Genomic DNA, 12,323 nt, shown 5'->3' with positions numbered 1-12,323 from the left:
GCACATGTACAATATTGAACTTGTTCTTTTTCATTTCCATCTTCTACTGTCACTGACTGTAAAATAGGACTTCATCTGCATAAAACATGATAAACTTCATGTATTTTTTTTTTTGTATTTTGATCTTACATTGTCTTAACCATGTTAACATTTGATTCTAACATGTCTAAAGCAAATTATAAGTAATATGACTGTGAGGTATTTCAAATTTTGATATTTTGTGTGCATTTATCATGTTTATAATGTAAACACATCATATACACACCATACATGTACATATAAACATTTTTTTGTAAATACTAACTTACAAAAAATGACAAGTTCAAACATGTCAAATGTATATATTTATTTTATTTTTGTATATGAACATGATGAACAAACAATTGAAAATTTAAATGTAGAATTATTTCTTATCTGCTTATAGAATGTACCTTTACATTTTGCATGATGATTCTAAAAAACTGTATATATATTATTATTATACATGTTATAGGAGATGTGGTATAAATTATGATTGTCAATGCAACTATCCACACAGTTCAAATGAAATTAAATTGTACTTGGATTTAATATAGACAACCGTACAATGTACAGCCTTCAACAATGAGGAAACCAATACCAACAGTCAACTATAAAATGCCAAGAAATGAATAATGATATGAAACAATTCAATTGAGACAACTAACTTTTTTTTTGTAATAAGACAATTTACCGAAAAACAGATATGACAATCATGATTCAAATAGTACTGTGAAAGTACATATACATTTCAAACTGACGTGGAAAGGTAATACTTGCCAGCAAAAGCTTCATTTTGAAGCCCAGGTGGTCGTGTGGTCTAGTGCGTCGCTTACAGTGCAGGCAATTTGGTGTCACGATATATCTCAGTAGCATGGGTTTGAATCCCGGCGAGGGAAGAATAAAAAATTTGCAAAAGCAAATTTACAGATCTAACATTGTTGAGTTGATGTTTAGACAAGTTTTATATATATATATTTATTACATTGGTTGCAATAAATTACATTGATTTCCAAGTTAAATAAAAACCGATAATTTCACATGTGAAATAAACGTGGTTATTTCACTCTCTGACGTCATACAACAATAGGCGTTGTCAAGACATCGATAACGTTGGATCAAAACAAATTGTAAATGCGTAGGAAAAACATATAGTCCCTTACATTTTCTACATTAATTTCATAAAAAAAGCCATTTGACAATGTAATAAAAAGTATAACTAATCGCCGTATTTGAATATAAAAAATAAGACAACTTGCTTCTCTTTAAAGCTGCGCACTCGTTTAATCCATGCGTCCTTCGGTCACACGTTGTTTTATTTTTTGATATTCAAATACGGCGATTAGTTATACTATAAATATTTTGTTCTTCCCTCGCCGGGATTCAAACCCATGCTACTGAGATATCGTGACACCAAATCGCCTACACTGTAGCCGTCCTGCTAGACCACACAACCACCTGGGCTTCATAAAAATTAAGCTTTCGGTGGCCGGGTGTTACCTTTCCACATCAGTTTTAATCTAGCGTCATACTACAGTACATGATATATAAGGCATGGAAATGTTATTATATACATTGTATATTATATATATATGTACGCAATATATTTTAAAAGTACATGTATCTGGTTTTAATTTGCTGATAACAACCTGAACAGATCTGAATCAATATTTATACCAATGAAACAATATTCAAAGATTTTTTAATAACAGTGTTGAATTGGTCATGTACTAGGTTACCTTTAAGAATTAGTTTATTTTAAGGATTGATAAGTTCCCCAGATCTTATTTAAATTTCCTGCATTTTTATGCTATGAATTATGATTTTCTAAAATCCTTTTTAAAAATATAGAAAAATAATCCATGTAATCAGAGGTGATCGCTACATGTATATACATTTTTGATTCAAAATCGCTGACATGAGGTAAATTAAATGTACAAAAAAATGTACATGAAATTTAAAAATTCATGCAAGTCTCAGACATGTCAAAAATTGTTTCAGTATATAATGAATGTATAAAAAAAACCCCATGAAAATCTATTTTAAAGTAGGAAGCTTTCATGTTGTTATATATAGAAATAAGAAGATGTGGTGTAATTGCCCGTGAGACAATTCTACACAAGAGATCAAATGACACAGAAATTAACAACTATTGGTCACTTTTCAACCTTCAAAAATGAGCAAAACCCATACAGTATAGTCAGCTTTTTGATGAACAGCAAAGAATGACAACCACTTGATTACAGGCTCCTGACTTGGGACAGGCACAAACAGTGTGTTTTGGGCCAGGGATACAATATGCGAGTAGGTGTCCAACCCTCCCCTTATCTTGGACAGTGGAGTAACATTAATACAACATATTAACAAAATGTAAAAATAAGTCGAAAAGGTTTAACTCATCAGATTTATTCAAAGCAGAAAATGAAGTACCAAAATTTCAGACCAGATGTGTCAGAGTATTTATATACATACCTACAATAAAAATAGAAAATATTCATGATTTTAATTAGAAATAGATCAACTATATTTGGTGTATGAAATGATTGTATTACTATAGGTACATGTATACATGTACATGTCAGCCTGGCAAGTATTATCTAACCTTGACTTGTTTTTGTGGTTCATTGGTCATGTTGGTCAATTTTAAGTTTTGAAGTTTTAGTCTGTATCTCAGATACCAGTCATTCCTATGGTTGCTAGTCATTGGGCAAATACCAGTAAAAATGGTTTGGTCCAATTCATTGATATGCATTACTGGATGAAATTAAATGACCAGTTACATTTTTAATTTTGTCCAAATAATATGTATTAGTGTCCTTAAAAAAAGTAAAAAAGTATCTGGTCCAGTTAAGAAGAATGTTTTACTGGACCGAATGTCTAGTTGATGTATGAAAGTCTTAGGTATTAATGAGATACTATAAGCAAAATAGATTAATTTGGTGTATGGAAAGGAATGTGAAATATGATACATATCTATCTGGCAGATTTATTTTTACCATGACCTTTTTCATGGTTCATTGGAAAAAAATATTTGTGTGGTTTTGTGGCTTGACCTTTTTCTTAGAAACCATATAAACCATGAATAGCGCAATTACATTTTGTGTACATGTATGGAAATGTTGTAAGGTGTATATGTCTGTCTAGCATGTTTTATCTGACCTTAACTCGTTTACATGGTTTATTGGTTATTGCCAGAGGCGGATTAACATGTAGAAAGAGGGGGGCGGGCCCAATTTTCTAGAAAAAAAATGGTTGATTATATAGAGAATCACTGAAGCATAATCAGAGCGGCCCCCTCTAAGGCAGTCAGTGGGCCCCCACTTATGAATGTACCCTTAGCGTTCCATAAAATTTAAAATAGAGAATGGAAAAAAATGTAGTACGTTTTCAAAGTTATGTCTGTTTCACAGATAATATGGTTAATAGGTTGACGTATGGAATGCTTGCGTCAATATACATGGTGTCAGTGACTTGTTTTCTGACAGGGTTCATCTGACCTTGACCTAATTTAAAGATTCATTGGTCAATGTTCAGATTTTTCCAAGCCTGTATTTTATGTCGCAGAAGGCTCGACATAGGGATAGTGACCCAGTGGTGACGTTAGCTAACTTCTTAAACGCTTTGGATTTAAGAAAGCGAGTGACCAAGATGCTTCATACTTTGTACATATATGCCTTAAGTTATGAGTTTCCGTCTGTCATTTGACCATTGTCCTTAACCTCATTTTTATGGTTCAGTGACTACATGATTTTTTTTCTTATTATATTATGAGTAAAAGGATGACTATTTTTAGTCTAATGCATACCTTGCAAGGTCCGTCAGACAGTTCTCATTTGACCTTGATCTCATTTCATGGGTCATTGAAAAAAGTTAAATTTTCGTGGTCAAGTCAATATATTAGATGCTATATATATAACCAATAGGTCTGCTTTACTTCGTGTATGGAATAATTTTAAGGTGTAAATGTCCAACTGGCACGTGTCATTTGACCTTGACCTCATCTTCATGGTTCAGTGGTCAGTAAAGTTTTTGTGTTTTGGTCTTTTTTTTTCGTATACTGTATGCAATACATGTAGGTCAACTATATTTTGTGTATATTTTATGATGTACATGTCAGTCTGGCTGATTTTATTTGACCTTACCCTATGTTCATGGTTCATTGCTCGGTTTCAAGTTTTTGTCTGCTTTTCTTAAACTGTAATCAGTAGAGCAACTATATTTTGTATGGAAGGATTGTAAGGTATACGTTTGTCTAGCAGGGTATCATCTGACCTTGACCTCATTTTCATGGTTCATTGGTCGATGATAAGTTTTCTTGGTTACGTCTGTTTCTTAGAAACTATAAACAATAAGGCAACTATATTTGGTGTATTGGATGGCATCATGCTTTACAGACTACATGTTTTTCTCTGGTTTATCTGACCTGGACCTCAATTTCTTGGATTATGTTGAGTTTATGTAATACTTGTAGCAAAGCTTTATATTAAGAACTATCAACATAAAATCAATGGAATTGTTTTAAAATATTTAGTAAATGGCATGATTGTAAAGTTTACAGGATTCGACTGACCTTGACCTCATTTACATAAATTTTTGATATTGTTAAGTTTATGGAATACTTGTAGTAAAACCCTCTTATTACAGACGCTAGTCTTCGCTATACGAGGGTAACTCTTGTGGGTCAATATCATATGGTATTTGATTGGTTTGTAAGGATTGTTTAAAGAGGTCACTTTCTTATGAAATTTTGTCTCTGACAAGTCCTATGTTATTAGATCCGTAGTTAGTAGTTGTATCACTACTGTAGTATATCCGAATATGTACATGTAAAACCATACATGAATTATATTTTGTGGTATTATGTTGAATATGAATTAATTTCCGTTTGATCTTGATATCACAAATGATTCAACGGGCTGCATAAAGGTTAAATAGAACGACCGAAATAAGTAAATGTTATAAGTGTAAGTCATTCGAGTACAAGACACAAAAGGTTACTGGTTTAGCGCTTATTGAGTATATATAATGTATATACAAATACAATTTCATATATTTTGAACTGCATCATTTTATGTTTTTGCTTGTAAATTTCTATTGTACAAATATTTAGTACTATACGTGTAGCAACATGGTTCAGCGTCATTGAGTGTACACCGTTAGACTAAAAACTTCCCTTATTTAACCTGCGTTGTATAAGGCGAAAGCCGGTCGAGTAACCACTCGAATCCGTCTGTCCGAAGCGAAAAAAGTCCATGGTCTTAATGCTGATAGCAAGGGAATGATTCTTTGGTGAAGCCAGTGCCAAAAAAAATCTGCATTTTATAGATGCAATAGGTAATTTTTCTATGTTTGTTTAATGTTCAGTAGCAAATATTTCATGCATGTCAAGTACTAGAACATATCAACAATAAACCGAGCAGAAGGAAGGGTCTTAGTACAAATTATAAAACAGATAACGTATCGAACTCGCTGCAAGAGGTATCTGATTTAAGTCCAACATTTTGCGCATACAATCAGCGTACATGTACGTAGAAGGACAAGTAGAATAGGTCTGCAGATGCCCCCATTCGGCATAGACTTGGCTTTACAACAACTAAACTTGTCATTTATTATGAAAACATTTTTTTTGCAGTTTTATCTTTTTACAAGGAGGAGCCGTTTTCACATTTTGGTAAACAAATATAGCGAGGAATTGCTCTGTAGAAACTTCGCCACTGATAAAACAGAGAAAAGCATCAAATTTGAACATCAAATTAATAATTACAAAATGTACAGATAGTAATAGTCGGGTCTATACGTACAACTTTTTTTTGCGCACAAATTTACGGCGTTAGTTATCAAGAATACAGCACAAAGCTTTAGACGAGAAAACTATTAAATTTTTTAATGTTCTTCAAGTAAATATTTGTGTGAAAACGTCTGTCGGAAAAAAAACCCATCTCGAATATATTATCCCTTTTATGACATGATAGCTAGTATCTTAACAGGAAACAAAACACTTAACGAAAAACAACTTATATCATGCTATATATGAGACAGCTACTTGACCTGGAGCGTGGTACATTTGTAATATATACATATTATAATTAAACACTTACTCATAATTGTAACCTAAAAGATCTATTTTTTACACATTTTTATTTCGTTCAACATATTTTATGGATGGAAATTCAGGTCAAATCAAATGGTTACGAAGTACCAGATACAAGAAAAAGCGTTCCTCATATTTATTCGGCTTTAAATGAACATTCTAACGGAATATATACTTATATTGAACCAAAAGTAGTCATTAAATCAAAATGGAAATGGGAGAAAAAGCTTCGACTTTGTGTTCTATTCTTTTTGGGGCTACTTATAGGAACTGGTTTAACGATAGCTGGATTCTTAATTTTTGGACATTCTAGTACATCATTACCGAGTGTTAATCATTATGACAATTTTGAATCGCCATCAGGTAAGACAAAAGATGCATGTAGCTGATTGTTTCATCAGAAATCTTCACAATTAGTATAGATTTTTTAATGTTTTTGAGCTTAACACATTGTATGGACACAGAGGCGGATCCCGCAATTTTTAAAAAAGGGGAAGAGAGTTCTAACCATATGTCCCCTATCAAAAGCATTAATCGTAAAAGAGGAGGTCCAACCCCCAGTAACCCCCCTTTTAATCCGCCACTGTAGACACCTGCGTAATGTAACGTGGAAACCCTTATATTTTCTGAAGATGTATGGTATAAATTTTGTCGTTGGAATACTGTCTCCTTGAATGAAACCCCACATCTCCTTTTGTCTCGCCTGCGATGAAATCGAGACATATATAGCGATCCTACATTCCGGCAATTCTTACATCCAGCCAGTCTGTTAATCTTTTTAGTCATAATATTAAATAACTGTTATGCAGACCTTGGTGCCTATACATGGTGAGTATACATGTATAGGCTGTCAACACTGAGGTGTTGGTGTTTCACATTTTCCCCCTGAGCTCTATTGCTTTGTCCACCAATAAATAAAACTGACCGCAACGAAATATATAACCAACTATAGTGCTAAAGACGACATAAGCACACCAAAATCGACCAAACTACATGTACAAACTAGTACTAAACTAATGTTAATTCATGTTACATATACTTGAACAAATATATATGCGCAAATGCTTTACAAAATTGAATTGTACAAAAATTAGCACTTAAGTTCGCAAATGGTATCCGCCCTCTTAAATATGGCAAATTCCGTACACTTATAAATGTTTTGTTTTTTTAATTAAATTAATTTTAAGACCTTAAACATTGTGTCATTGGCAATTATCTTCTGACAATTTCATGTCAACGTATAGCTTCCAATAATGCGAAAAACGCATACTGTATAATTATAAAAATCTTATATAAAACACGGAACTGCCAAAATGGCAACAATTCAAAAGAGAAACCAATGGTCTTATTTAAACTACAGCAATTAACATAAAAATTCAAGTATGACACTAACGACAACTTGAGTTTGAAACAAAATAATATTAAAACAAGTGCATGTAGGAATTTTATCCATTCGAGTCTTACTTGCAAAAAAAGTTTCAATGGGATATTATTTTTACAATTAATGTTTGTCTTTACAGTGTTCACAGTTTAGAACAGACCTGTCGATACTACATTATACATTTATTTTAAACTTTCAGGTAACAAAACCTTTACAACACCAGAAAAGTACGAGTTTAGAATGGTGAGATGTGAAATAGGAAACATTCCTTTTAAACAACAGTTTCTCTCATTCAGTGTCAAATCCTGCTCCAATGTTTATCTTGTTTTGACATCAGAATATGACGACGAAGGTCCGTTAATAGAAATAGCCATTGGACTAAATGGCAACACGAGGTCCGCCATTCGAACTGAAAAACGCGGGACAAATATCGTGACCTTCACAAGGTCATTTCTAAATTGCAAAAGGTTTACTGGTTTCTGGATCAGTTGGAAAAACCAGATAATTCAAGTCGGAATGGGACTCAAAGAAAATAACAGAGAGTTTATGATGATGATGGATGATCGTAAACTTAAAATTGTAAATATTGGAATCAGCACCGGACGTGGAACAACCGGTGTATGGTTATTTGAGAAACCTTAAAATAAGTCTGTTTTATTAAAAGGCTGGTTTATAAGCCTGACTTGATTGCTTTTCCCCCCATTATAGTAATTCTAGTTAGGCCAAACAAAAATAATAAGCTAATCTTTTTTTAAAGATTTTACTGAAACCAGGGACTTTCTATACTAGTATAGAAAGTCCCTGCTGAAATCAAATATACATAGGCACTATCACAGAATAACAGACATTGCAATAAAACAAGTGTCAATATTTCTTCTTTTTCTATTATATCGAGAATTACCAGCATTATAGTGTAATAGTCTCCAAGATGCGTGGAATATTTTTTTTTATTACAGCAAGACTGAACATACTGTTTAAAATAGAAATCTGTTTACATATCGACATGAATGATTTCAACTTGATCTTGTAGAAAGCGAGCTCGCCTTGATTGAAGCCGTGGCGCAAAAACTGGTATTTGCTGTTTCTCCGCTAAGCATACGAAGTTTTGGATTGAAATTAAAGACTTGATGTCAGAATGATATCTTTATGTAACTGTAACAGTTTAGTTACAGGTTACTTACTCATTAAGATAAAACCCCAGCTTAGCTTCTCCGTCTTAGACTAATACAAAGCAAGGGGTGTCATGATTGCTTCCCGTAAACATGTTCTTCGGGAAGTTAAACAGCTGAGCTATTCACCATTTTACCATACTATTTACATTTGTATAGCTTATCTGACAAAATCATACACGTATGTCGATACATATATGTATATCATCACAACAAATGTAGTATTTATCGATGGACGCATATATCAAACACACAAAATAACCGATTATCGATGAATATCAAATGCAGATATACATGTATCATTTTATACCAAAGAGATTTGTCTCGGTTATCGATTAATATCATAGACCAATGTAGTAGTTATCGACAAAGTACTATTCCAAGATATCAAAGACATATGTAGCGGTGATCGTTTTTGTCGAGCCTGAAACTTTTATCGCAGAAAGCTCGACATAGGGATAGCGGCGCCTACTATGGCAGCGTTATCTAATTCTTAAAAGCTTAATATTTTAGAAGATGGAAGACCTGGATGCTTCATACTTTGTATATAGATGCTTCATGATACGAAGTTTCCGTCTGTCACATGTCCATTGTCCTTGACCTCATTTTCATGGTTCAGTGACTACTTGAAAAAAAAGTTAATATTTTTTGTAATGTTAATTTCTCTCTTATTATGAGTAATATGATAATATAAAGAAGATGTGGTATGATTGCCAATGAGACAACTTTCCAAAAGAGACCAAAATGACACAGAAATTAACAATTATAGGTAACCGTACGGCCTTCAACAATGAGCAAAACCCATACCGCATAGTGAGCTATAAAAGGCCCCGATAAGACAATGTAAAACAATTCAAACGAGAAAACTAACGACTCTATTTATATATAAAAAAAATGAACGAAAAACAAATATGTAACACATAAACAAACGATAACCACTGGATTACTGGCTCCTGACTTGGGACAGGCACATACATACATAGTGTGGCGGAGTTAAACATGTTAGAGGGATCCCAACCATCCCCTAACCTGGGACATTGGTATAACAGTACAACATAAGAACGAACTATAAAAATCTGTTGAATAGGACTTAACTCATCAGATGGACAAAAATACAAGTGGATATGGCCGGGAACTTGTACATCCCAACAACAAAAAGACACCAGGAACAGATCTAAGAGCACTCGCAGTTAATTGACAGCTAGTTCTTAGCCATTAACAACTAATAAAAAAAAAATAATGCATCTAAGACTAAATTATCAATCTGTACACATCCAACATCCAAAGGATTTAGTGTAAAGACGCCATAAACAGTCAGAGAAAAAACATGAACTTGTGCAATGCCCAGATATAGATATCGACAGATTGTAGATCCATGAATATGTATGTATATAAAATACTAGTTATATTTAATTTGACTTTAATTTACTGATAACATAATCAATATTTATACCAATAAAACAATATTCAATGATCTTATTACAGTGTTGACTGATTGGTAACATTTTGGAATAAGTTTATTTAAAGGAGCGATAAGTTTGCCAGGATCTATATATCATATGGGCGTACTTTGAATGGTCATAATGTCCGTCACTTGATCTCGACCTCATTTCATGGATCAGTGAATAAGGTAAATTTTTGGTGGTCAAGTCCATATCTCGGATACTATAAGTAATAGGCTAGTATACTCGGTATATGGAAGGATTGTACTTGTGTACATGTCCAACTGGCAGGTGTCATCTGACCTTGACCTCATTTTTATGGTTCAATGGTTAAATTTGAGTTTTTGTGATTTGGTCTGCTTTTCTTATACTGTATGCAATAGGTATACTATATTTGATGTATAGAATCTTTGTAATGTCTACATGTCCGTTGGACATGTGTCATCTTACCTTGACCTCATTTTCATAGTTCAGTGATCAAAGTTAAGTTTTTGAGTTTTTGGTCTTTTTTTCTAATACTATATGCAATAGGTCAACTAAAATTTGTGAATGGAGATAAAAACGTGCGAAGCAACGATCATTGAAATATTAAAAAAAAAAAACACGTTTCATAAAAAAGGATTACATGTCACCAGTGCCCGTAATTTTTAAAAACATGTATGACTAAGAACTACTTGTGATGCTATTGGCTTTAAGGATTATAAGGTATTAACGATCATACAACGTAATTTCATTTTAATATAGTTCCATTATTTACACTGTGTAACGGTATATTAGACCCCTTGTATCTTCCAAAGCAAACATATTTACTTCGTGAAATCCTTCGATCAAAGATATCAAATACTTTGGCTTTCATCAGTTTTGAAATATGATTATAGTAATGGACTGACTAAAATAATGAAAAAAGAGAATCCATTTATAATTTTTTGACCGGAAAGCCCATTAATATATGAAATTTTGCTTACAGTACAGATAATTATTTAAATGCATCAAATATTGACAAAAGAACGATGTTTAACATTAATTTTAATATATTATATACCGCACAATTTATGTCCACATTAAAATGTATTCCTAAATTGTTTTTAATGGACCTACTTTACGTGAAAATTCAGTTAAAAAAAGTGAAATCGATTACTTATGTAAATCAATGCGGTGATCCGTTTCATTTTGATTTTAAATGAAATAACAACAAATTTGAATCATATAACATAAATATTATCACAAATTATAAATGACTGATCGACATTTTATTATCCTTTAATATATATAGGTTATAAATTAGAATCTGATAAAATCATGTTTAAATTTTCCTCATTATAACAGCTGACGTACGTTCTTCAGTCGGGATCCGGAAAATTACTATTTTGGACATTTTTTATATTTATGCACTTTGGTGTTTTATGAAACAATAATATTTGAGGATTAAAATCCGTTAGCGAAGCGTGTTTATCACTTAAGATTTTACGAGAAATGAAGATTGCCACTTGAAAAATATTTACGAAAAATATTTAAAAAAAAAAAAAAAAAATGGAGGAATACACTTCTTTAATCACAGAATTGAAGAATGAAAGAGAAGATAGTGATGTATCTCGTAAGTTTTCTATATAAGTTACATATATATATTTCTTAGTAATGTCTGTACTTTTCTTCTCAATATACGCGATCACATTTGTATAGATCGAAGATTGACTGTCCTACGTACATTATTATTATTATTATTATTCAATTTGTTTACATTTTCTACTGATATTTAAAAATAAAATTTACGATAATGTGGCAAATTGATATTTAAAATAAAAAATATTTAAAAAAAAATAAGTTAAAGCAAATATCGATATCAGAAATAAATAGAAAAGAAAATAATGCCTCCATGCGGGAGTTTCTCGCTACATTGAAGACCCATTGGTGGTCTTCGGCTGTTGTCTGCTCTATGGTAGGGTTGTTGTCGCTTAAAAAATCAACCAAAGGATGTTCGCTACTCTGTTTCAAAATAACTTGTTTTTTAAAAGATCGTTATACATCGATAGTATACGAATTAACTTAGATCGTTATACATCGATAGTATACGAATAAAGAAGTTAAAGGAGCAGACATTATTAAGGATCATTGTGCTTGTTTTCGAGATATTCAATGTAAGCCATCGGAAATTTGGCGGGAAATGATTCACATCTTTAAAATAGGCAAGTTTTTTATTTCCAAAACTAAGAAAAATAACAAGT

At 32.3% G+C, this 12,323-nt stretch overlaps 1 protein-coding gene across 3 annotated transcripts in view; it reads left to right on the top strand.

Moving 5' to 3' along the window:
- Positions 1-6,099: 6,099 nt before the first annotated feature.
- Positions 6,100-12,323, top strand: part of LOC139486463 (leucine-rich repeat-containing protein 74B-like) — a 35,906-nt gene continuing 29,682 nt past the window's right edge. For all 3 annotated transcript variants that reach the window (XM_071271345.1, XM_071271346.1, XM_071271344.1), the window contains exons 1-2: positions 6,100-6,472; positions 7,690-11,695. In XM_071271345.1, the coding sequence (XP_071127446.1) occupies positions 11,632-11,695 (64 nt within the window). In that variant the 5' untranslated portion in view covers positions 6,100-6,472; positions 7,690-11,631. The remainder of the gene's footprint in view (positions 6,473-7,689; positions 11,696-12,323) is intronic.

Source organism: Mytilus edulis, chromosome 8 (assembly GCF_963676685.1).
Source record: "Mytilus edulis chromosome 8, xbMytEdul2.2, whole genome shotgun sequence".
Lineage (NCBI taxonomy): Eukaryota > Metazoa > Mollusca > Bivalvia > Mytilida > Mytilidae > Mytilus > Mytilus edulis.
Note: the sequence above shows the minus strand (reverse complement) of the source record. Positions and strands in the feature narration are given on the sequence as shown.